At 45.7% G+C, this 26,126-nt stretch overlaps 2 protein-coding genes across 14 annotated transcripts in view; one reads left to right on the forward strand and one right to left on the reverse strand.

The window, feature by feature from the left end:
- The first annotated feature begins 718 nt into the window (after positions 1 to 718).
- Positions 719 to 7,939, forward strand: Arpc5l (actin related protein 2/3 complex subunit 5 like). 5 transcript variants are annotated; one of them, XM_021633368.2, is made up of 4 exons: positions 719 to 997; positions 5,239 to 5,311; positions 5,857 to 6,033; positions 7,418 to 7,939. In XM_021633368.2, the coding sequence occupies exons 1-4, from the start codon at positions 849 to 851 to the stop codon at positions 7,478 to 7,480; spliced, it is 462 nt and encodes a 153-aa protein (XP_021489043.1). In that variant the 5' UTR covers positions 719 to 848; the 3' UTR covers positions 7,481 to 7,939. The 5 variants fall into 5 exon arrangements, with proteins under 5 accessions (XP_021489043.1, XP_060246072.1, XP_060246073.1 ...); XM_060390089.1 differs by having other exon boundaries at positions 763 to 1,205; positions 5,241 to 5,311; XM_060390090.1 differs by lacking the exon at positions 719 to 997 and adding an exon at positions 1,255 to 1,273 and having other exon boundaries at positions 5,241 to 5,311.
- Positions 7,940 to 8,843: 904 nt separating this feature from the next.
- Golga1 (golgin A1) overlaps positions 8,844 to 26,126 on the reverse strand; it is a 48,465-nt gene continuing 31,182 nt past the window's right edge. For 4 of the 9 annotated variants that reach the window (XM_021633356.2, XM_060390086.1, XM_060390083.1 and 1 more), the window contains 11 exons: positions 25,430 to 25,525; positions 24,314 to 24,463; positions 23,457 to 23,552; positions 16,010 to 16,099; positions 15,141 to 15,243; positions 14,908 to 15,041; positions 14,471 to 14,614; positions 12,405 to 12,464; positions 11,756 to 11,926; positions 11,266 to 11,352; positions 8,844 to 10,676 (listed from right to left, as the gene is read on the reverse strand). In XM_021633356.2, coding sequence (XP_021489031.1) covers positions 10,596 to 10,676; positions 11,266 to 11,352; positions 11,756 to 11,926; positions 12,405 to 12,464; positions 14,471 to 14,614; positions 14,908 to 15,041; positions 15,141 to 15,243; positions 16,010 to 16,099; positions 23,457 to 23,552; positions 24,314 to 24,463; positions 25,430 to 25,525 — 1,212 coding nt within the window. In that variant the 3' untranslated portion in view covers positions 8,844 to 10,595. The remainder of the gene's footprint in view (positions 10,677 to 11,265; positions 11,353 to 11,755; positions 11,927 to 12,404; positions 12,465 to 14,470; positions 14,615 to 14,907; positions 15,042 to 15,140; positions 15,244 to 16,009; positions 16,100 to 23,456; positions 23,553 to 24,313; positions 24,464 to 25,429; positions 25,526 to 26,126) is intronic. The other 5 variants (XR_009593836.1, XR_009593835.1, XM_060390084.1 and 2 more) reach the window with 5 other exon arrangements.

Raw genomic sequence — 26,126 nt, forward strand, 5'->3', positions numbered from 1 at the left:
TGACCAGTTCCGTGATTTGTGACTATTCAGCATCTATCTGTCCTCGTGGGAGCCTGCCTTTAGGATCCCAAGGTTAGGTTGCATCAGTCTGGCAAAGCAAACCCATGTTTCAACTACTGGTTTTTTGCTCAAGAGTTCTATTAGGTGAAAATGTAATAAAGTTTTCGTACAATTACAGGAAAGATCCATTTTACCCTACGGCTGAAATAAAGAGAAACCAACGTCGCAAGCGTCCTAGAAACTGCCTGCCTTCCACCATATCCCGGGAATCCTGCAGCTTTCGCCTCCTAACATGCGCCTCTTCAGTGAGGATCGGCGTTCAGTAGTACATGTGGCCACGGAATCATCTTTTTCTGGAGTGCCCAGATGTACTGAGTCGGTACATTCGCAAGGAAAGACGTCATCAAGCGTCCTGTCAGCCCCTGGGTTACACATTAACGCCTTTCAACTCTTGACTCCTTTAGCAAAAAAGTCACTGTGGTCCATGCGGTTCGCGTTCGAGGTTGCGAGGCACCGACACTGCGCTCCAGCCCACTCTTCCCTCAGCTCAAAGGTTTCTTTCCCAGGAGCGGACTGAGGCGCTGTCTATGACAGCAGGCTGGTTTTTGCGAAGAAGCAGTAACGGCCGCATAACCGGACCCCACCGCACCAGCGGCCCACTGTCCCGTGGCGCTGCCCCGCCCCCGGGGTGCTTCCGGTTCCGGCGTAGCCCGGAAGTGGGCGGGCGGCGGCGGCTGCGCGCGGAGGAGGTGCCGGGCGGCCGCTTCCCGCCCCCGAGCGGAGCCGGTGCGCAGGGGAGCCGGTACGGAGCGAACCCGAGCCGCCTGGGCGGCCGCCGAGCTCCCACTATGGCCCGGAACACGCTGTCCTCGCGCTTCCGCCGAGTGGATATCGACGAATTTGACGAGAACAAATTCGTAGACGAGCAGGAAGAGGCGGCGGTGGCAGCGGGCGAGCCAGGCCCCGACCCCGGCGAGGTAGACGGGCTCCTGCGGCAATATCCTTCCCGGCGCGGCGGCCCGGGCTTGCACCCTTATCGTCCCAGCCCCTGTTTCCCTGTCCCCCTCTGGCTCCTGCCGGTCCCAGGCTCCGCTGGTCAGTCGTTGGTGGCCTCACGCTTCCTCAGCAGTGCGGCCCCGGAGCTCGTCTCACTCCTCCGCGCGGCCACGCTTCGCATCCCTCAGGGTGGCCCTGCATCGGCCTTGGTATCCCTCCATTCCTCTTTACAGTAAACGGGGCCATTCCCGGGCGCTGGTCCTCGGGAGGGCCCGAGGTGAGACTCCTTGGATTCACTGAGCAGCTAGGGCCACTGCCCTCCTGCGCCTGTCTAACTGGCTTTCTTGGGCCGGATTGCAGTCCAGCGCGAAGATAGGTGGGCGGATAGTTGGAGGAAGGCAGGAGGGCGGAGGTGGGAGGTGATGCCTTAAGGCCAGCCCTCAGGTGTGAGGTTGTAGTACCACCTTTTCTCACCTCGCCACTTTGCTCTGAGCACGTTGGGTTTTCTGCCTTTATGGGCCCAGTCACGTTCAACAAGTGATTTGCGACTCTCCCATTAACCGCCTTGTGCAGAAATCAGGTAAAAAGCTAGTGATTCAGAGCTAAGCAACACGTACAGTATCAAGTGTAAAAGTGGCTCCCTGCGACTGAAAATGAGTGTTTGTGGTCACAGAAAACAAGCGTTAAGAAGAGTAAAAATAGAGGTGATTGTCACAGCTGGCCTGGACTCTTAGCAGTTTGAGCACCACAGGAAACTGACTGATTCTCACAGGAAGATTTTTTTCTTTATTCAAATGGTTTGAAAGGAAGTGTGTACCCCTCCCCCGCACTTGTCAGGGTAGGGTTGTATGCCCTTGCTGTATATAAATCAGGTTCTGGGTGTTTAATAGTTGATTAAGCCTGGGAAGTAAGGCCCACTGCTTTTGGGACGATATCTTTAAAGCAACTCTTCTCAGACTGAACATGTGTTTTCAAATGTGGAGATTTCAAATTTGTTTTTCGTGCATCATCAGATGGTTAAATGGGGAAGATAGGCTTTTAGTATGGTGCAGGGTACTGACTGGCTTTTATCGGCAGTGACTGTTGTCAAGGCTCCAGAATGATGCATTTGGCCTAGAATCCTAATTATATTGATGAAGAGACTGGGGCTTGTCAGCCGCTGCTTTGGTATTGTTGCTGCTGGAGCTTGTTGAAGGCCCTGGCTGGTTGTTGTATTTTTTTGAGGCAGTTTAGAGGCATTGGCCTCGCTCATAGAGGAGATGGTTTCTACACTCATGGTAGTGTCAGAAGCCTTGTTACCATGGAGAGCATTACCTCTTGGGACTGGGAGAAGGGAGGTTAGCAGATGAGAAGTGAAACCCTAGCAGATGTCAGGGCCAGGTAGGGAGAAGGATAGAACTAGTAATTGAGTCCCTTTCAGGAGGCAGTCACTGCATTCAGTCTACAGAACCTCCTGTGAGTCTTGGGAGAGAAGAGGTCTGGGAGGAGGGTAAGAGGAGGTTATCTCAGGGCTGTGCTGGGTATTGTCGTTGTGGAAGAGCCGAATGAGGAAGTAGAAAGATGGCTGTGCGTTCACATAGGCAGGCTCTAACCTGCTTTAACCTTCCACAGGTCACATATCTCAACCTTGGTATTGTTTTCTTGATAGAGACAACTCTGTTGATCTTACTACTTCAGGAGTATTACTGAACAGACAGCAGGTGTTCTCCACAGCCTGGGTCCGGGTTGTAGTGGCAAGGGATTGTGGAGAGGGCTTAGATTTGAAGGGCAGGCCGGCACTGTAGTTTTGTGTCCTCTGCAGGTAATTTCCCTTTGACTCAGTTTCACTGTCTCTAAGATAGATGTCAGGTCTTGTCCCAGAGGATTTTTAGAGAAAAGTGAAATGTGACTGCATCTGGTCCTGGGTCCAAGACCTTGGGAACATTTTTCTTCCATTCTGGCAGTTTTTTTTTTTTTAAAGTACCACTGTTTTCTTTCTCAGTGAAACAGATAATAGTCCTTGAAGCAGGATTATAGAGCAATGGTTTTGAGTGATTTTGTAGTGCTTTCACCCTACCCCACGGAAATTGGACAATGGTTGGTGACATTTTGGTTATCACAGTTTTGGGATGTTACTGGAAACTTTAGGGTAGAGGCCAGGGAAGCTGCTAAGCATCCTGTATCACTTATCAAAAAGTTAATATGGTTTAAAATGGCTGTAAAGCCATGCCTGAGACTAGTCCAGCGGGTTCTTCAGTTACCACAGCTTGTTTTCTGAAAGTCTGGAGCTAGTTTAGTAAATGCTGCGTGATTGCCGCCTATTCTACCCAGCAGTTGGGGGCCCTTAATTGTTAGTGGTTGCAGTGGCTGCTTGACAGACAAGCTGCAAGTGGTCACTAAAGCAGTACTAAGCCTAATATTTTCATCTTTGCAGGCTAATTATATCATTTCTCACCTTCCCCACCATTCATTTTGTGAATGGAGTGATTAGTCCATGTGTACTGTTAAGCCTATGGGACCCTGATTATTGCCTGGGAATATCAAGTTAGAAAAGTTATGGGGTGGAGGGTTATCAGTGGCTGTAGCAGGACTAGTCCTTGTTTGCCTGAAAAAAGGAATTCCAAAACTAAAAGGGTGGGCACCTGTCCACTCTGTAAGGTAAGTCTGATCCAGCACGGCAGGGGAGTGACTTGCCTGGTATAGACCAGCTTTTCAAGATGGCACTCACTGGAGAAGTTGGGAATTCAGGTTTGCACCAGAGACTAGCTGTTCACACATTGGGATTGCTGCATGGACAAGAGTAAAGACCTGATTGGGCAGAGTCATCCCTTGTTCTATTTTTGAAGCTTTTTGGCTTAAGCCACTGTTTCACATGAGGAAATGAAAGTTGGCTGATGTAATTCAGTTTAAAATAGGTGTAACCTTTGGGGACATAACCTAGATTGTAATTTTCTTTTGTGTGCTGGGTATTCAGAACTCAGCACTGAATGTGAACTTAATATTCTATCTAAGGTTTATGGGGCAAAGGAGCAAATAGCTCATTTTGTGGGCCAGACTGAGATCTTGCTGACCTGGAAGAGAGACCACCTACCCCTCTTTTTGAGACAGGTAGCTCTGGCTGGCCTTCAGTCTGCCTGCCTCTGCCTGAATGCTGATTTAAAGACATGCTACTAGGCCTGGCCTGGGAGGTAGACTTGACACACTTGATTTCTTTAGTAGTTTGATAGGAGTGAAGAGTTAAGGCGCGTTTATGTTAAGCCAGTGGTGGTAGTGCTTGCCTTTAATTCCAGATTTCTGAGTTTGAAGCCTACAGATGAGTTCCAGGATAGTCTGGGCTATATAGAGAAACCCTACTTGAAAAAACAAAACTATTAAGATGTGTTTATTTCTTTCCTTCCCTTTTAGAATGAGAGGTTGAGTCTGTTTGTGTATGATTTTTCTACGAAGATCCTTTAGGGCAGACAGTGCCCAGCACTGAGGAGGTGCAAGTAGGCTCTGAAGGGACTCTGGCCAGCTTGACCGTGGCAAGCATGGCTCTGGCAGGCCTTGCCCTTCTCTCCCGTTCCCTTTGCCTTGCTAAAAACCATTAGATAATATTCCTGAAGCTAGCTAAAAAAGTCTATTCCCTTATTTGGCCACTTCCTCCTCCTGAGGCCAAGGTCCAGCAATCAAAAGCCCCCTTTGACTCACCTAATTAACATGCCAATTAAAATTAAACACTTCGTCCTAACATGGGGTTTCCCATTGTACCTTTATAAACCACCATTTTCCTATGTGTGTGTCTCCTCTCTATCCAGAGGCAGTCTATTGTCCTCTGGGACAAATACCCTTGCCCCCTTTCCCCTTCTCCCTCATTTTCTATCTCCTGTGTTTGTTTCTTATTCCTTGCCCTCTCTCCCTCTGGGGCAAAATATACTTTGCAGTGAGAACTTGGTCTTGGGGATCCTGATAATTTTTCTTTCAGGCTCTATCTGATTTTACCACAAAAGAGGGCAGGTTCTCCCCCCCCACCCCCAGGAGGAAGCTTTAGGGAGATATGAAGGAAGAACTTAGAAGTTGGCAGAGGTGCCCTCCATTCCTTCCTGTGGCTCAGGAAAGGTCAAGGCTATAACAGGATGTGCCTGCCTGAAAGAGGCCAGCAGGAGACAGTGGGTGGTATGGATAAGATCCCTTTGACTATTCTTGAGCTGTTTATGAAGTGAGGTCATTAATGACAGCATGGACATGTTTGAGCCTAGCCATCCTTAACTGGCTTTGATGTACAGGCGACATGCTTCGGGCGTTTCATGCAGCCTTACGGAACTCTCCAATCAACACCAAGAATCAAGCTGTGAAGGTAAAGAGGTTGTGCTGCAGCTCTGCTCAGTAACAGGGCCAGGGCTTTGATTGTGTCCTTAGCAGCAGCCTGAACTCCCTGGGGCCTGGACATTGGGAGTGAGCTGCCACTGGGAATTGCTTTCCACGGAAGCCACCTGGTATACCCCAGATACCAGGTGCAGTAGGTAGCTTGATAGCTTTGTAATCTGTAGTCTGAGGCCTTGTTAATGTATCGAGAGTAGTGATTCTTGTGGCTGGGATGAGCTTAAGTGGTAGAAGGCTTGCCTAGCATATGGATGGTTCTGGGTTCAATCTTTTGACACCAGAAAAAGAACATTGTATTTGCCTGCAGTAAACTACTGTTCTCTCCACAGTAAGTAGAATAACTTATTTGTAGAAATATGGGATATAGTGAAATTTAAAGCCAAAGAAGTTTAGCTTATCCATGTAGCTCTACCCTAGATGAATTAGGTTGCTGTTTTTGGCATGTTTTGTCTTTGGGTGTTCTGCAGCAGTGTTAGGATTGCAGCTCCTGGCCTCACTCACTTTTTCTATCCTCTGTAGGAACGGGCCCAGGGTGTAGTCCTGAAAGTACTCACAAACTTTAAGAGCAGCGAAATTGATCAGGCTGTGCAGTCACTGGACAGAAATGGCATTGACTTGTTAATGAAGTACATTTATAAAGGGTTTGAGAAGCCCACAGAAAATAGCAGTGCAGTGTTACTCCAGTGGCATGAAAAGGTACGTGACTACATTGCTCTACTGCAGCTTGCAGTTCCCCCAGGGTTCACTGGCAGGTCAGACTCAGAACAGATGTAGGATGGTCTCATAGTCATTTGGGAGTGGCAGGTCTAAGCTGCGACAGTGAACATTTCACCTCACCCTGGAATCACCTAACAACGACGATCTTCAAATCCTGCAGCCATATATTTTTTTTTTTTTTTTGTTGTTGTTTTTTACCTGTTGATTTAGGCTAGGCTGTCCTTGGTATAGGACAGGAGGCAGGTGGCATGGTGAGGTAGGAAGGGCCTTCATTGATGTTTCCTTTGTTTGTGGAAGAGAGCTGCTAAAAAGAGGGAGCTGAAGAAATTTTAGAAATGTAGGCCCAATCTCACTGCCAGAAGGGGCAACTGGCAGAAATCAGAGTCATTTAAAATGGCTTTCGTTCACTTGAAGCAAAAAAGGCTTTTTTTTTTTTTTTTTCCTATTTTGGTCCTTTATTAGAAGGATGCAGGACTGAGGCATATGTCAAACTTTGTCCTGCCTGTGTCAAGTATACACCCCTCAGCCCTGCAACACTTAAATATACTTACCACTTAAGGGTTCCAGGCTGTGATGAACACAGTTCTTGCCAGGAGGTTCAGTATGAGATTATTAAGATTTTCATGTAGTTCAGGTTAGCCTCAAAATTTTTTTTTAACTGGGGATGATCTTGAACTTCTGATCTTAGTGCAGAGATTGTAGGCATGTCCCACTCTACTGGGCTTTATATGGTGCTGGGGACAAAAATTTTGGGCCTAATATATGTTGGGTGGGTTCTCTACCATCTTAACTACATCTCTATCCTGAGATTTTTTATTTTTTTTTCCCCTTAGGTTAGAGGTGGAACCAGGGTCTGGTGTGTGTTAGGCAAGTGATCCCTCACTTACAGTATTGAATTTTAAGAATACTGCTCTTACTGGCAGGTCACTTTCCAGCCAAGTGTTGGACTATGGCCTCTGGTCCTGTTGGTGAGGGTGCTGAGCCCTTTAAGCCTCATCTTTGCATGGGCTCAGAAATTGCTGTTGGTGGTATGGTAGCCAGGCCCTTTCATCCCTGTGAGGTGACTTGATGTCAGTCTACCAGTAGGAAACAATGAAAATGTTACAAGGAAACTTGGGCTTTGTTGTATGCTTGGGGACAGTGGTCCTAAGCCAAAGCCAGTTCTGTTTCTACAAGAGCTGGCAGCTTTCGGGACCCTAGGCTTTAGGACAGGGCTCTCCCTAGAACTTGATCTTTTGCAGCAAATCTGTGACATGGTGGGATTGAGGTCTGGGAATATGTGTCCTCATCTCTATAGGTGAGTGAAGCTTCCCTCTGGCCAGTCAGGTTCCGTTTGACATGTTTCCTTTTCCTGTCCCCACAGGCCTTAGCTGTAGGAGGACTAGGCTCCATTATAAGAGTTCTTACAGCAAGAAAGACTGTTTAAAAAAAATTACGTTGAGAAGAATTTTGGATGCCCAGGCTGGTGAAGAAGGGACTGACAATGGACCATCTTCCTAGAACTCCTAACTAAGTACTTCAGGACACACCTGCTGGAATGTATTTTACTTTTGAGGTGGAGGGAGAAAATGTCTTATTGTTTCCTAAATTCTTTGCAGGATCAGAGTGTCTGCCTTTATCTACAGAGTAACACAGAACTGACACTTGACTATCAGGCTGGCTGGCCAGATTATGTCAGGTGTACCTTTGTGCACTGTCTGTTTGAAATGGGGAGGGACTATTTGGGCAGGTGCAGATCCAAGGGCTGTAGTGAAAAGGAGAGCTTGGATTCTGAAGTGGAAAAAACCTGAGAGATTGTACAGATGTTCTGTCTTCCCAGAGAAGACAGGCTCTCTTGGGTTCATTGTAAAGTGCCTGCTGCATCAATAAAGCTCTTGGCTTATTAGTCTGTTCATTGCGGTGTGTCCTCTGTATATTAAGTGGTAAAGCAAGGGATGGGAATGAGTGATAGTTTGGTTTGGAAAGCTGATGTGGAAGGGGTACAGCTGTCCCTGTCTTGCCCTCCCTGGGGTAGGGAGAGAGCAAGCATGGTGGTGTCACAGCTATGCTACACTTTAACCAGTGATGCTGGATGCTACTGAGAGGCATTTTGCTGAGTGTCTATTTTTCTTAATCCTTTGGTTTGTATGTAATTTTGGAGCTTATTTAATAAAGTGCCAAGCCTTTAATGATTGAGGTTTCAAAAGTCATCCGTTTGTATGATTACAGTTGGGGTCTTTATCTCCTGGTGTAGGGTCTGTTGTATTGCAGGATTCTCTGTTATGCCTTGACAAATTTTCTTTCAAGACTAAACCCCAATAATAGTCAGCTATCAGACATAAAGCAAGTGCTCCTGAATATCATAACTGCAGCTTCAATACTGGTAGAGGCCCCCATTCATATTCCTGTAGTTCTGTGGCCAAAGTGCCACAGGCTCTTCCCTTCCCAGATCCTCTCTGCAGATGCTTGAGAGGTAAAACTAGGCTATGGATTTCATTAAATCACATTTATTTATCTAATCTGGGGAGCTTGCTTTCTTTTGAAAGACAAATGTATAATCCTTGACATACCATATTAAATACAAAGCTGAGAGATGGTGGCGCACGCCTTTAGTCCCAGCACTTGAGAGGCAGAGGCAGGCGGATTTCTGTGAGTTTGAGGCCAGGCTGGTCTACAGAGTGAGTTACAGGACAGCCAGGGCTATGTAGAGAGGAGAGACTGTCTCAAAAAAAGCCAAAAAAGAAAAATACAAAGGATTATGGTTGAAACATCAATCACATCTCAACTTTATCAAGCAAAACTCACTGTAGTTGTATCTTGAAGAGCTTTAATCAAAAAGTATTGCACCACAAATGACTCTGCTACAGCAGTTTTTCAGATAATACCATCCTTATTTACATTGTAGTAAGATCACCACCGTCCAGTGCTACACATACTGTCTCATCACCAAAGTTTACAGAAGTAAAGTGCATCAAGCCATGTGGAATAGCTACTGCACACTTCTAGTGCTGGAGGAGCTCAACATGCAGCAGGAAAGCCATTCTAAATGAGTGGGCCCCATAGCCACACGGTATGTGTATGTGCATGTGTGTGAGAGACCAGCTCAAGGGCCTGAGAAACCTCAGGTGTAGAAGGCTTCTGCAGCTGCCTCTGAAAGGCTGTGTACTGCTCAGTCCTGGGGTTTCTTACCTGGGACAGGAGGAGGGGAAGGACTCATACTTGGTGGTAAAGTCATATAACAGTGACTCTGGTTTCATGTACCCACTAAATGGGAAGAGGCATCCTAAAGGGCAACAGCCAAAGCAATGCCATCTTGATTTAGAAGGCAAATGCTGCAAATACTTGGATTTCTGTATGACACATTATATGTATGTACATACATAAGTTGACTTTAAGCTGAAAAACATAGGTTTACCTAGATCAGTGGTTACTTTAGAAGCTCAATTATTAGTTTATTTGCTAATGAAACTTTCATCAAACTCAGTCAAATATTTTCCCTTGCATTCTGACTAAGTTTCTATCAGCTAAAACTGAGGCATGTGTGCTGTTAAGTGCAGCAGCCAGCTGGGCTTTCTGGGCGCCATGTATGAATGTAGTGTCATCGAAATACTGGGGTTAGGAGAGGGAGAGCCTGCTTCCATTGAATTCAGCAGGTTGTTCCTAAGTAGAAAGAGTGTGATTGGCATGTGCTCAGTGGTAATGTGACAGAATTCAGAGCAAAGCCAGAGAAACTCCTCCATTGCTTCAGAGAGCAGGTGCCATAGAAGGCAAGCAAAATTACAAAGGGGCACAAGTCCTGGCACTAGAAAGACTTGATGCTGATTTTCTTTTTTAAATGGATTTTATAATACAGAAAACATGTTTATAATAGTGAAGAACTTTTGCTATAAAAAATAGTTTAAAATGGTTTACCAGCAACCCATTCAAGACGAGTACATTCATTAAGAAGGCAATTGAGTGTATTTGGTGCTATACGTAGAGATCATTCCGTCTGCTTGCTAGTTTTCTCAGGACTGGAAAGTTGCACACTCATTAGTCCACACTGGCCCCGTTACCTATGAGATGGACACATCTCAAGTTCTAGGTTGGGGAAACAAAGTGAAATGATACTTTCTTGAGAGGCAGCATTGCATGAAAACCCAGACATGCTAGTGGAAGGGGACTTCAAAGACCACCCTTGAGTTGTCTTTTTATACAAGGACTAGCTCCACCTACAATCCTGTTACCTCTGCTTGATAATTGTCACCTGACATGCCACTTCAATCTTAAGTGCTAATGTTAAGAGAGGACTTAATTGCAGCTTGCCAGAGCTGGGATATTAGCAGCACTGGAAATCCGGGCAGTGCCCAGGATTCCTTCTCATGTTTGGTGACCACAATGACAGAATTGGCTCCCCTCTGATGTTCTTATCAGTCTGCAGGGAGGTGGGCCTAAAGTCTTGTAAACTCTCTAGACACTTGTACAAAATACTGCAGTTACAGCAATTAAAAACCCACCCAGTCTGGTGTGTCAGTGTTCTTTTCACAGAGTGTCAGCCCATGTAGCTCTATCCTTGGGTGGGTCTAGGACCATGGTATCCGAGGGTTGGAGATAGAAGGTCGGATGCTGCCCTTGGGAGCTGGTTTGGATCCAAACCAAGACATCTGCATTTGAAACAGAAAAGGCTTCTGAGTGGAGAAACAACTAGAAACAGTGGGGGCAGAAACAGCTCTTTGCCTTCTGGTCATCCCAGTTGGGAAGAAGCTTCCAGTCTGCAGGGCTAAGAGCCCAAATTCAGGGAAAGAAATGGTAGAAAGACAGTGAGTTGATGAAAAGACAGTGAAATTGTAGGAGGGTTTCTTCCACTCTATTACAGTGTTTATGCAGGTGCCTTAGCAGTTGCATGGGGTTTGCTGTGCTGGTGGTTGAACCTGAGACCTTGCACTTACTAGGCAAGCACTTTACCACTGAGCTATACCCCAGCCCAGGAAAAATATTGTTTAAGTGTAGGTGCTAGGCCAGAACTGGGGCAATTGAGAAAATGCCATCAGTGAAAATGCTATGATGAACAAAGTCTAGTGGTGACAAAGAACAGAACATTGGGCTAAAGACAGTTCTTTGAACTGTCTGATCAACTTCATCCTGCAAAAGCAAATAAGCAGAGGTACAGCTGTGGCTGCTGGTCTGGATGACAGTGCCTGGGTAACTGACAATACTGTGTGGTAGTGGAAACAGCAGACCCAGGAAACTCACCTTATATTCCAGAGTTTCTTTGAGCATGTTCTCCTCTTCTTGTGAGAAGTTCAGCAGCATTGATACTGCTTTTATGAGATGAAAAGCCTGAAACAAAACCCACTTTTGCTGCCATAGGCCTTGAGGGGTAGGCAAACAGTTAAGGGGCTAAATGGCAGCATTTCCTGTTTTGTTTTGGTTCACGAGAATGAGGCAGTGGGTGCAGTTCCAGGCTTTTGAGTCATCTCTCACTTTGGGGACTGAGCCAAGAGAACATCCTTACCAGCTACCCTGCTCTTCATGCAGGGCAGACTTTCTAGGTTTCTAGCTTCAGGAGCATTCAAGCTGGAATTCAGAGGGGAAACCCACATTTCCCAAGGAACCATTTCCTGTCAAGGTATGCTTCGTACTGAGGGGTGAGGGGAAGAAGGCAGAACTGGGCCAAGAGGGAAGCCATGCAGGACTGGCTGTACAAGCCCAAAACCCAAAAAAGCAGCTTGGAAGCCTTTACCTCAGATTCTCGACAGGACATGAATTTTAAAACAACATGTTTAAGGTATTCAAAGTTGATCTCTCGGGCATCAGTCAGGTCAGCATTATTGGTGACAGAAGGGGCCATATTTGGTATTTCAGGGCCTGTCTTCTCCCGGACCTCAAAAAGCTCACTGTCAGGTTTGATTTTCTGAAAAGCAATGGGAGATGTGCCATGTCAAACCCCTCAAGCTAGGTCTAGTATCACAGGGATTCTCCAGCCCCAGCTGTGACCAGCTACTGCTCCTTGACTGACTGTCCACATCACTGGGCAAAAGGGCCCTTGATTAGAAGGAAGTGCCTGAACCTGAGGAAGGCTCAGCAACTCCTCTTGGGGTCAGTGGCTGAGAGGAGTGAACTAGAGCATGTTTTTCTATCTATGCAAGAACACATGGAGATGGTATGGAGAAGGCAGACTCAGACCTGTGCCCAAAGGCTGCATGGTCACAAGAACACTTTTCAAGATCTCAGGCTGTTCTTCCACTAGCCCAAACCTAATCTCTCAGAGAACCTTTTGCAATCAACTAAGAGCACACCAGGCAGCCAAGGACCCCAGGAGGACCAGAGAGTCAGGGAGGCCATGGGAATGGGGAGATGTGGGCTGTGTGAGGGCACAGGTGGGCACTTACCAACTCCTTCTGCAGAGTCTTCTTAAGTTCCAGCATCCTCTGCTGCATCTGCTTCATAACCTGGAGTAATCCCCACCCAAAGCCAGCTGTCAGTGTCATGTTAGAAGGCCTTCAGAGGCCCTCCTGTAGGCTCATTCTCATTGCCTCCTGGGCTTCCTTCCTTCCTGACGCTCCACCCCTTGCTTTCCTAGACCCCAGAGGGGCCACAATATCATCATGTTCTCTCACAGCATACTCCCCACCCAACTGTGTGTGCTGGGCCCTCAGGCCTGTTGGCAGTGCCCCTATATGTTGAGGGTGCTGCTATCAGTGTCTCTGCAAAATATATTCCATTTTTTAAAATTAACTTTTTTGTGCATGGGAGTTTCGCTTGAAGATGTCTCAGATCCTCTGGGACTGGAGCGACTATGTAGATGCTGGAAATTGAACCCAGGTTCTCTGGACAACCATGCTCTTAACTATTGAGCCATTTCTCCAGCACCTCAGGTTCCATTTTTTGGGGGGGGGGAGGCTGTTGGATTTTACACATCACCACTGCACTGATAATTTGCAGGGTAATTCAGATAGTGTAAAAGGTCATGAAGTTTTTCTGTACAGTCCACCAATACTAGCTTTACATTTATGTATATACACATATATATGTATATATGTACATATATAATTTTTTCCATGTACATTGGTGTCTTGCCTGCATGTATGTTTGTGTGAGACTGTTGGATCCCTTGGAAGAGCAGTTATGGACAGTTGTGAGCTGCCATGTGGGTGCTGGGAATTGAACAGGCTCCTCTGGCAAAGCAGCCAGTGCTTTTAACCACTGAGTCATCTCTCTAGCCCCTTATTTTTGTATTTCAATCAATGCGTTTATTATTATAAGGCTTAAATGTAGTTTATTACACATTCCATCATTCATCAGAAAGGCTGAACTTCATTTAACACTTTATAACTTGCAACAAAGGGGCTGTCCCCTTTACTCTGCTTTACTCTGTTGACTGGGTTTTCATTTTACTTCATTTTATTTTTGTAATGCTGTGGATTGAACTCAGGGTCTTATGCAGGCTAGCTAGTCTATGTTCTATTATTGAGCCCCATCTTAGTCCTTGGCTTTCTATTTATTTGTTTGTTTTTCCTAGAGACAGGGTTTCTCTGAGTAGCCTTGGCTATTCTTGAACTTGCTTTGTAGACCAGGCTGGCCTCAAACTCACAGAGATCTACCTGCCTCAGCTTTCCTGAGTGCTGGCCACCATGCCTGAGTTATTTACTTATTTTTTTGAGACAGGCTCTCATTACAGAGCATGCTATGTAGAGCTGGCTGGCCTTGAACTCAGATAGATCCACCTGCCTTTGCCTCTAGAGTGCTGAGATGAAAAGTGAATACTACCATGGCTGTCTTTCCCAATTGTCCATTTTTGAAAGCAGGCCTCAAGGTTAAGGTGGCATACACCTTTAGTCCCAGTACTGGAGAGGTATAAATAGGTAGATCTCTGGGAGTCCTAGGCCAGATAGGGCTACACAGTGAGGTCTTGTCTCAAAGACCTTTTTTTTCCTTTTTCTTTTCTTTTTTTTCTTCTTCTTCTTTTTTTTTAAGTTACATAGTGGACCTGACCTGTCTTCATTTAAAGAGAGCTTCACATAACCCAGGCTGGCTTTATCTCCTGGCCCTTCTGCATCTATCTCCAGAGTGCAGGGTTACAGGTATGCGCCATTACACTCGCAAGGACTGCAATTTGCACCGAGAGAGATGGAAGCAGAGTAGGACAGTGAGTGAGAACAAAAGCTATTAGAAGCCCAGCAGTGGTGGTTCACACCTTTAGTCCCGATGCGGAGGTAGAGGCAGGCAGATCTGAGTTTGAGGCCAGGAGTTTGAGGACAGAGCAAGTTCCAGGACAGCCAAGGCTTAAAAAAAAAAAAAAAAAGCCATGAAAAAACCAGCACCAATCTCTGGAGGAGAGATGGTAGACTTGGGGGAGGGGCTAATGGCCATGAGAAGGAACAGCTGGGTCTAGGGCCTGAGTGCTGGGCTAGAGCAGAACACAGCTACTACAGCTAGCCAGGTGCAGTGTCCTTACCTTATTTTTCTCTGTAAGTTGCTGCTCTAAGTCCTGCTTTTCTTTCTGTAGCTGCTTTAGATCCATGGCCCCAACTTCACCATTTGGAGTTCCTTCTGCAGCCGGGAGCTCATACTCAGAATCCTGCATAGCTTTTGAGATGATCTACAGGATAGTGGCAACAGGACAGAAGGCAGGTGAGCTGAAGGTCTGTGGTGAAGGGGTCCCAGCTCATTGTACAGGTGTGGCTTGGTGCAGGCAACTGGGGGGAACTAAGGTCAGACATGAGAAGATTCCATCCAGTGCCTGCCAGTTGGTGATCAACTGGCATACTAATAGGTGCTGCCACAGAGCCATGGCCCTATAGGTCTCAAGCCCCCTAGGCAGCTGAGCACTGTCAAAGTGCAGAGCAGGTTCTCTACCCTCTCCCATCCCCCTAGCAAAAGGAAAGCACTCACAAGTGGCTCCTGGCCTTGCAGTGGCAGGGGGTCCTCTCCTGTTGTGGCTGGCACTGCCTCCTGGGCCCTGCAGGTCCTCAAGGCCGCCAGTTCACTCTGCAGTTGGTGCATCTGCAGCAGGGCAGAATTGTGACCTGTGGTGGTAGGAGCATAGCATGAGCCAGTGATTGTACACTGCTTGTGACAGGCTGGCTCATTAATGACACCTTGCTGGCCAGGGGTCAACTCCTCACCTTTTTCCAGCTGGCGAAGTTCCTGCTCCTTCTGGAGAAGCACCTCATCCTTTTCACACAGGCTCTGATTTTTCTCTTCTATGATGGCTGTCAGCTCAGCAGCCTTAGCAGGAAACTCAGCATGAGAGGGGCTGACATAATCCCCTCTCCTACAGGGACTCCGTTTTCCAACTGGAGGATGGGGAGCCCTCCATGACATCTGCAGCCTAGAACAAACCTATGGCAATCTGATCCATTCTCCTAAATGGCACTGCACAGGGTGCTTCTCCTCATTGCCCCTCTGGCCTATGCTGGGCCAGCCAGAGTGTGAATGTTCTGGTCAGCCTCTCAATACATCCCTTCCTGAGCACCCATGCTTCACCAGCCTGCTGCATCACCTTATTTGGAGTCAGATGATTGATTACCCTAAGTTCTTTTCAGAAGTGACTGGGCCTCGGAGTGGTCAAGAACTCACTGGAAGCCTCTAGCCAGCAGAACATTGCTAGGTGCTCTGTTTGTCCCCACATAGTTTCCCATACACTTCTGGCTGGAAACTTAACTTCCCCTTTGTGGGTAGTGGGAGATGATGTACCACTTCAGAGTCTACCTGTTAGATCCCTACCTAAGGACTTTTCTCCAATCAATGTTTTATTACCAAATAGCCATGAAAACTTAGGAAGAGGTATATGGGCTAAAGTTGCTTGGTAGTAGTTTCTCTTTGTATCCCACAGGTCATAGGGCATCTTCCAATGGACTATGCCCCCAAGACCTTTGACATGCTTACCCTGTGTATGTGGGGACTCTCTGATGGCCCCAGCAGGTGCAGTGACCCTGAGACTGCAGGGGAACATGGTTTTGGCCCACGCCTTGGTAGGCAGCTAGGGGCCTACCTGTTTCTGGAACTCTTCCCTCTGTTTCCGCACCTCCTCCAGGGCTTGAGCCATAGCCACACTCACAATTTCTCTTTGGCTCCATTCATCCTAGAATTCAGGAAACAGGTAGGTGACTGAGTCCCAAAATACTTTTTTTTTTGAGACAGGGTTTCTCTGTGTAATAGAGCCTTAGCTGTCCTGAACTCACTTTGTAGACCAGGCTGGCCTCAAACTCAGAGATCCACCTGTATCTGCCTCCTGAGGCTGGGATTAAAGGAGTGTGCCACCACATCCAGCCCAAAACAGTCTGTTTTCTTATCCAGTCTATTTTCTTACCTGTTTCCTTCACTTGAGGCACAGCAGAGCTTCCTCTCTTGACCTCCCTCCCCCCAACACCTTTGCAGGGCCATTCTTCCTGCTTCCCTAAATGCCTCTGATGACTACCTTGTTAGACACTGTACCTATTCTAACAAATGGGCACATCAATGAGGGCAGTGGTTCTGGGAGCTCATCATCTAGTATCCAGATGAAACCCACATAGAACATGAAAACTCACAGGCACAATCTGGTCATAGGAAATGTAATGAAGCAGCTGCTGAGATTTATAAGAGCTTACTCTCACTGATTCATCCACAGAAGCCCTTTTATGAGATGTATTTTTATTATTTATGTGTGTGCAAGTGTTGAGTGTAAGTCATGTGTATGGGCACCTGTGGAAGCCAGAAGGGGACCCTACAGCTGCAGATCAGGCAGTTCTGAATTGCTTGACTGGGGTGCTAGGAACTGAACTCAGGTCCTCTTGGAGAGCAGCAAATTCTCTTAACTGCTAGCCATAATACACTCTGTCTAGTCCCCATAATACATTTAATAATTTAAAGCTATCTTTCTTTCTTCTTTCCTTCTTTCTTTTTTCCTCTCTCTCTCCCTCCCTCCCTCCCTCTTTCCTTTCTTCCTTCCTTTTTTTTCTATGTATGCGTGTGGGCTAACATGCCACTGTGTGCCTGTGGGGCCAGAGGGGAACTTATAAGAGCTAATTCTCTCCTTCTACTATGTGGGTCCTAGGCATAAAACTCAAGCCAGAAGGCTTGGTAGCAAGTCCTTTATCTATTTAATCATATCACAGCCCATGGGCCTATTTTATAAGAGTGAAAACAGAGGCTCCAAGATGTTTGGTGATTTGACTTAGGTTCCGGTACTAGCAGGTGGCGGGAGCAGACAGAGAGCCAGACCTAGTTTGACCCAAGTCCAGGGTCTCTGGATGCCAGACTCTCCCACCTAAAGCATCTTCAATATGAGCAGGAACATCAGTGCCCCAGCTGACTGGCAGGACTTCTGCAGCACAGGACTGCTGTGCTCCTCTGAGAGTGTGTTACCACTGTCCTCCTCTGAGAGTATGTTCATGCTTGTCAAGAGTCACAAGTATATAGTACAACCTTTCAGGTCTTGACCACTTGGTCAGGGAATGACCTGGGGAGAATATGATTTAATATCTGCTGTTTCTGTCTACCCAGAACCCCCTGGATGCTGTGTAAGCACCTCATTTCTGTCCTCCATTCCCACCTTGAGACTCTACATGGCAAGAGTTGGACTGTCTGTAACAATGCCCTAATTTTGTGGCATATGATTTGGGTCTGACCTATCATAGCATCTCTTCCCCTTGATCAGATAAATTCAGCTAGCAGGTAGTTACGTTACCAAGATGAACAACCAAAAGTCTTTTGTATCAAGAGTCTTCTTTATACTCTGAAGCTAAGTTGAAGAGGACCTCCTGAAATGTTCCAAGATCAGAGCTAACATTATGTCCGTCCCTCCAAAACAGGAAGCTGTCTACATTAATGAGCCAGCAAAATATCATTGAGGGAGAAAGAAGACCATCAGTTTCTCTGTGTCTGTGGGCTTCCTGTGTCTTCTTAATAGTTCTCTCTGGGTCAGCTACTGGGACATGGCATGCTGGACCTTCCTTACTTGAGTAATCACAATTGTCTTCACAGTGAGTCTAGCTCTGGCAGAAAAGGAAAACTGGTACCTGAACTTGACAGGCTAATGGTGAGATCCTGAAGTGCACTGTGCAAGACTCCTTGTCAGGGTCCCCCCATTATCTCCTGCTACCAAATGTTGGTTCAGGGTGTGGCTGCTGGTACAGGTGAAGGGGGTGCAGATTCTGGCTTGGTAAGAATGCTTTACCTACTAAGGAATGTTTTTTTTTTTTGGGAAGTCTAGAGAGATACTTATGACTGCTAGTGTCTGGAAAGGCAGATGGCCTCAATATATCTGAGAAGGCATGAAGGCAGGGTGGGGCACAAAGGAAACTCATGCTGGGGAACTGTCCTTGGCACTTTTCATCTAGCCATGTTTGTTCCTCCAAATAAAAGTCTTGTTGGGGTCAGTGGTTTTAAAAAAGAGAAAACAGACCAGGTATGTAGGCACAGACCTGTAATCCTAGTGCCTGAGAGGCTGAGACAGAGAATTCCAAATCCCAGGCTAGCGTGAGCTACATGGAGATTCCCTGTCTCAAAAAGACAAACAAACAAATAAGACGAGGGGTTTCTCTATAGTAGAGCACTCAAGTAGCACAAGGGAAGCTCCAGGTTTCAGGCCCAGTACACAAGACAACAACTTAATACCAAATACCAACTTAATATCAACTGTAGTAACAGCAAACACACAGACACACAGAATGGATTTTTGATAGTGAGTGGTATACATGGCCAGGTAAATGTAGTTAGGAAGTGCCTCAGAGTCTCATGCGTCCCCAACTATTAGATTCCAAGTTGATATTCCAGCCTGCCAAGTAAGCCTGGTTTATATCCTGTAGGGGGTATCAGGCCTCCTAGCTGGTAGTTATGTTACCAAGATGAACAACCCAAAGTCTTTTGTATCAAGAATCTTGATACATGGCAGCTAAGTACCTGGGGCTGAGCCTGGTATATGTGGGGAAGTTGTTCCAGTAACAGCTTGTTTTAAAAAACAAAAACAAAACAAAACAAAACAAAAAAAACCCAACCCAAACCAAACCAAACCAAAAAATAAATAAAATAAAAACAAAGCCAGGTGGTTGTGGCACAAACCTTTAGTGTCAGCACTGGAGGGAGGCAGAGGCAAGCAGATCTCTGTGAGTTCAAGGACAGCCTGGTTTACAGGGTTGGTTCTAGGACAGCCAAGGCCACACAAAGAAACCCTGCCTTGAAAAACTTAAACAAACAAAAACCCAATTGGGTGTGGTAATGAATGCCTTTAATCTCAGCACTTGGGAGTCCGAGGCAGGCAGATCTCTGTGAGTTTCAGGCCATATGGGAATGTAGAGTGAGAGCCTGTCTTTAAAACAACAACAAACCCCAAATATATGTATGTAATAAGTTACAGTCCTTTAAAAATGCATGAAGACAGAAAGGAGAAATGCAGACAGAGGCATTATTAGAGATTTGTTGGACTCTGAGTTGAATCAAAGAAACAAGTAGGAAAAACAAGTAAATAAAATACTGATTTTTTTTTTCTTTTCTCCTTTGGATTTATTTTTATACACACACACACACACACACACACACACACACCTGCATGCCAGAAGAGGGCATCAGATTCTATTATAGATGGTTGTGAGGCACAATGTGGTTGCTAGAAATTGAATTCAGGACCTCTGGTTTTAATTGCTGAACCATCTCTCCTGCCCCAAAACTCACTGATTTTAATAATGCTATCATGTAAAGAAAAGTTCAAAGTGTGTGTATGTGTGTATATGTTTTTCAAAACAGGGTTTTTCTGTATAGCCCTGGCTGTCCTTGAACTCTGCCTGCCTCTACCTACTAAGTACTAGGTCAGCTGGGTCTGTCCTCTGTCTCAGGGGCATTCCAGGAAGATGGGAAGGCTGTTCCTTCCTGGGGTCTTCCTGGTCCCCAATAACCTAGGAGGAACTCTCCAATTCCAGATCCTTCCGGATCCTTCCTTCACTCTTCACCTGCAGAGTCCCCTTTGACATAGAAAATGACTGGGTATGCACAGAGTTAAGGCTGTGCCTTAGCTTCTGCCCCACCGCAGCCTTTCACTGCTGGGATGTGGCATGTACCACTACACACAATTTCATATAACTTTTCACTTTTACAGCAGATATTGGTATAACATTGTGGGATGTTTTGTTGTTATCACTGTTGTTTTACTGAGACAGGGCCTCTAGCCTAGCCCGGCCTTGAACTCCCTAAATAGCTAGGAATTAGTTCTTTATATTTCTTATAATGTTATGCCTATAAGATATATAATAATGTCTCATTTCTCACTCTTGACTTTGGTAATTTGGCCATTTTTTTGTGTCATTTCCTTTTTTCCTTGATTCATCTCACTTTGAGTTTTAACAATTTTACTGACTTTCAATGAATCAACTTTAGGGACTGGCAAGATGGCTAAGCAAGTGAAGGTGTTGCCACAAAGCCTAATGATTTGATCAAACATTTGGACCAGAGAACAACTTACTCAACTTTTTTTCTGACCTCTACACTCCTACCCAAATAAATGTAATTAGAAAAAAAAAAATCAACTTTAGGTTTCAATGCTTTTTCTTAATGACTCTCATATATTCTGTTTTTTAAAGTTATGTGTGTATGTGTGTGTGAGAGAGAGAGTAAGAGAGAGAGAAGGTGGAGGACAGAGGTTGAACTCAACCATCTGTTCTCTTCCCTATTGAGACAGGGTCTGTCATTGGGCCTGGCACTCACTGACTTGGCCTCAATGACTGGCCTCCCAGTTTTGAATTTACAAGTGCCCAGTACTGTCTTTTTGTCTGTTCTTGAGACAGAGTCTCGTTTTGTACTGTCTGGAATTCATGATGTAAACCAGGCTAGCCTAGAACTCAAGAGATTCTCCTGCCTCTGCCTCCCAAACGCTGGAGTCGAAGGGCTATACCACCATTCTTCTCTTCTCTCCTGTTTTTCCCCTCTTCCTTTCTTCTCTCTCTCTCTCTCTCTCTCTCTCTCTCTCTCTCTCTCTCTCTCTCTCTCTTTCTTTCCAAGACAGGGTTTCTCTCTGGATCCTGGCTATGCTTGAACTCCCTCTGAAAATCAGGCTGGCTTCTAGACTCAGAGATCTGCCTGCCTCCCAAGGCTAGGTTTAAAGGACTGTGCCACCATTGCCAGGCTGCTATGCTTTCTAATTTATATAATTACCTTAAACCTCTGCACTGACTTCCAGATTTGTCAGTTAAGAAACTACCAGATATATCCTAGACACCTGTGAATGGTATCTCTATGTGCCCAACCCTCTGGTCAGGTGGAATTGTGTTTCCCTAAGGACATTTCTGGTTGTCATCAGTGGGCTGGCTATTGGTGTCTAGTGGACCAAAGTACTCCTAGAATCCAACAGTACACGTGTGCTGCAAGGTGCCCACAACAAATCTTAGCGCAAATGCCAACAGTGCTGGGTCATGGAGCTCTGAATTCCACAGACCAAACCTAGGAGTCACTCCATCTCCCATTCCTCTCATTTCCTTCTTGCAATCAGTAGAAAGTCCTAAATGTTCACCCAGAATCTGAATATGTCTTCCATATGCTGACCTAACACAGCCATCTTTTCCAGTTTGTGTTATTAAAAGCTTTCCTTACAGAAATTTCTCTATGCATAGCTAAAGAAACACCTTCAAAATAAAACCTCTCCCATGCTTTTCTGCAATGGCTTTCCATTGTACTTCCTAATTCCTACTGTGTTCTATACTGGGAAGTCCTGTTCTCTCTGTCACTAAGCACTGGCCACATTGGCCTTCCAGCGGTTCTTTGAACAGAACAAGCTTTCACCTCAAAACCATTTTTTTTTTTTATGTCAGAAACAGCATTTCCTTGGAATGTCTACTTTGCTGGCTTCACTGTTCACATCTTTTGCTGAAATGCCACCGAAGCCTTCCTTTCCCTCCCCTGTCCTTCACAAGGCTTCATTTTCTTCATAGCATTTGCTAATTTTTTTTTTTTTTTTTTTGGTTTTTTGAGAGAGGGTTTCTCTGTGTAGCTTTGGCTGTCCTGGACTGGCTTTGTAGACCAGGCTGGCCTCAAAATCATAGGGATCTGCCTACATCTGCCTTCCAAGAATTGAAATTAAAGACATGTGCCACCACTGCCCTGCCTGTCTTGTTCTTGACACATCCTAACACCTATCCTGGTATCTTGGCAACTGTGGAACTCAGATATCTGCTGATGGAATGAAAACCAAAGCCAAACCAACCAACCAAACAAAACCCAAAACAAAACAAAACTTAACTTCAGTCTGGGCTTTATGGTGCAGGCCTGAAATCACAGCTACCTGGGAAACTGAATCAGGATGACTGCAAGTTCAAGACCCTTTTCTGGGCTACAGAGCTAATTCAAAGTCAGCCTAAGTTGCCTCCTCCTCCTCCTCCTCATACTTCTCCTCTTCCTTCTTCTTTTTCATTTTTTCAAGACAGGGTTTCTCTGTGTAGACCTGGCTGTCCTGGACTCACTTTGTAGACCAGGCTGGCCTGGAACTTACAGAGATCCACTTGTCTCTGCCTTCTGAGTGCTGGGATTAAAAGCATGCACTACCACCGCCCAAGAAAAAGAAAATCTGATTGTAAGATACATGCTTTTTGATGTAGCACCTTTGCAATAGTGCCTAAGCAACTCATTGGATATTGTTACTGGGAGCTTGCAAGGGGAAGGCCCTGAGTGACAGGTATTGATACAGAGAAGGTCTGAAAAGGCTTGCTATCAGGGAAAAAGCTTGATACCAGGATTAAACTGGGCAAATATTGCCATGACTCACCTCTCAAAAGTATCATGAAAGACCCAGGGAACCTAGAGGGCCTATAAGAAAGTTGGCATGCCAGGGCTGGGGAGATATCTCACAGGTTAGGAGCACTGGCTGCTCGTCCAGAGGACACGAGTTCAATTCCCAGCACCCACATTGTAACTCACAACTGTCTCTAACTTCTGTTCCAGGGGATCTAACACCCTCACACAGACATATATGCAGGTAAAACACCAATGTACAATTAAAAAAAAAAAAAGTGGGCATGCAGTTCTATCTGGGGAACAACAGGAATAAGATTTGATTAAAACTCCAACTTCACACATGGGAAAAGACAACCACGCAGCAATCTGTTCACTCTGGTACAAGGTCCCCAACATACATAAACATCTTTCTAAGGCTAAGTCAGAGGGTTGCTCTGACAGCATAGTTTTCAGTTAGCTGTTGACAAGGATACAGAGAAAGAGCTGCACTTTGGGGTGGAGTGAACAGCTAGATGAGACTTGGACTGACTGTACTCAAAGGTCAACAGCATTAATTGCTAAAGGAGCACAACTCTTCCTCCTCCTGGATCACTGAGAAGACTTGAACAGATCCCTAACAGAAGCACTGGAATAAGAGCAACTTCCATTCCCTCTTTGCTGTAAGTGCAGGACTTTTACCTATCCACTCTGAACATATGTGGCAGAGAGGAACTTCTGTAAAACTGATTCTATTAGATAAATACCTTTAGTTTCTTTAGTTCTAATTGGTGCTGTTGTAAAGAACGTTCACATTCATTTCTGCTTTCTTTAAGGGCCACATTTTCTTGCTGCAGTTGTTGCTGTAAATTGAGCAGAGCATATGTAAGAAAAGGTCTTACCTGCCATATTTCCTCCAAGGCATAGCCTGATCTCTCTGATATTGCCCTTTTGAAATGACTTTTCTTGGGCTGAGGAAATGACTTATTTGATAACGTGCTTAGGAAAGTATGAGGTATATTTAGATTTCTAACACCCATGTGAAAAAGGCTGAGAGTGGTGGTACACACCTGTAATCCCAGTGCTGGGCAGAGGCTGGTGAAACTCTGGGGTTTGCTGGCCAGCTGTCTAGCCAAATAGGTGAAATTCCATCCCAAAAAGTAAGGTGGAAAGCAACTGAGGAAGACAGCTGATATATAATCTCTGGCCTCCATAAAAGAAATGAAATACTGAAATACTGAAAATCTCCAGGGGCAGGAGAGTGGCTAGAGCACATGCCTAGCAGATGTGAGGCTCAATCTCTAAGTGCTTAAGAAATCCATGCCTTTTAAGACTGTGGGACACATAGAGGGGCCATAGAAGAGAGAAGCTAATATAGAGGAACAATGTGGATTTCAGAAAAACCTGAGTGGACTGCTGGAGAACAGAAAGATGTCCCTGTGGAAAACTCATCTGCTGTGCATTTCTGTAAAACCTGGTCTTTTTACTTCCAGTCTCCTAAGCAAGTTAAGTCCTTATAGAAAAGGTGAATTGCTCTCTCAAGTGATTCCCCAGCCTAGAGACACCATTTTGCTCAATTGCAATGATAAGTGTTCCAGCATGGGCTGACTCCCACTCCACTCACCATTCCATTCTCTGAGGCTATCTGGTCGGCCACCCGTGCTTGTTCCAGAGCTTCAATCTGGGTCTCCAGTGCATGGGTGCGCTCCCTAAAATGTTGCTCCAGGGCATGAACCTGCTGCTGGGAAACACTGCTCTCTTGGTTTGTAGTGATCTGCAGGAAAATCAGAGGACAGTTAGCCCAGACACAAAGATTTCAGAGGAGGGCCTGCCTGTCTAACAGAAACTATCCTCTTTGACCTCTGCTGCCCTGGTGTGGCTTTGAACCCCTGCATGTTCTACATATTACTGTTGGGTCTAGCCCTGCCCTGAAACTGAAACCAGGCAGTTGTCCAGATGCCACTAGCACACCCTTCAAGGTGTATGCTGAGCACCTCTTTGTTTTCAGATATAGGTCTCTGTCAGCTGCTCACTGGATTTCTATGGCTAAGGTTTTCCCAGGGGAGGCAGGAGAATGAAGTGGTAAAGAACAGGGCTATGCATGGACAGATGGAGTCTTGACACCTTTATGTTTACCTTCTCTACAGAATGAGTATGACAGACAGTGCCAATTTATTAGGTGTGCTACAAGGACTAAGTGAAAAAGCATTCTGCACAGTGCCAGGGATGTCACAAACAAGAAATCAATGCTGGCTGCTTTTATTTCCCTAGCTCCAACTTATTAGCTCATTCAGGGTGTTCTGAATGTATAAATGCTTCAACTTTTTTTTTTTTGGTTAGCTTTTGAGAGGGTCTTACTATATACTCTGCTGGCTGGAACTCACTATGTAGACCATGGTGGCCCTGAACTCAGATCTGTTTTCCTCAGCTTTGCAAATGCTGGGATTAAAGGAATGTGTCACCATGCCCAGCTCACCTAGTAGTTTTGACCTGTTTTCCACACCTCTGACTGAAAGCTAAGCTTTGAACTCTAGAGAATCCACCAAAGGGCAGGGTCCTCAGGAAAGGCAGATGTTAGGTAGATACTACCAGTTAGTCCACGGCTCTGGGTAACACTGAGTCCCTGGCATAACCTCCCTTGCTCTGTTAATGGTGAGTACAGATAAGTGTTGTGCACATCTGGGGCATCTGCAAAGGTGCTGAAGGAGAGCACTGGAACCTGCACATGCTGAACACTTACAAGCTTCTGGATCTGGACTTCCTGGGCAGCCACAACGTCTCTGCTCTCGCTTAGCTGCTCTTCAGCAGCCTGTAGACTGTGCTCTAGGTCCTTCACCTGAGAGAAAACAGAAGCATTCTTTTTGTTCACAAGAAGCTGGGCAAGTTTAATGAATGACTTTAAAATTAGAGCCAGACCACAACAGGGCAGGGTGGGGGGGCAAGGGGAGCCTGGTGGTAACAGCACATGACTTAAATCACAGGAATATTTCTGAGTTTGAGGCTAGTCTGGTCTATAAAGTAAGTTCCAGGACAGCCAGCGCTACACAGAAAAACCCTGTCTCGCAAAACAAAACAAAAAATTAAAACAACAAACAAAAAAGTAAAATTAGAGCCAGAAACAAAGGTGTAGTAATCAGGGCAGTCAGTAGGTGGAGGCAGAAGATCAGAAATTCAAAGCTCTCCCTCACTACATAATAAGCTTGAAGCTAGCCGAGGCTCTAGGAGACTGTGTATGTGTGAGCACATGCTCTGAGTTTGAGGCCAATCTGGTATATATAAAAGTTATAGGTCAGCCAGGGCTACATAGTGAGACCCTGTCTCAAAACAAAGATGGCTCAGTAGTTAAGAGCATTGGCTACTCTACTATTCCAAAGACCCAGGGTTTAATTCGCAGCACATAAGCTGTAGCTCAGAGATGCTCAGGACTCCAGTTTTAG

Source organism: Meriones unguiculatus, chromosome 8, assembly GCF_030254825.1.
Source record: "Meriones unguiculatus strain TT.TT164.6M chromosome 8, Bangor_MerUng_6.1, whole genome shotgun sequence".
In the NCBI taxonomy this organism is placed as follows: Eukaryota; Metazoa; Chordata; class Mammalia; order Rodentia; family Muridae; genus Meriones; species Meriones unguiculatus.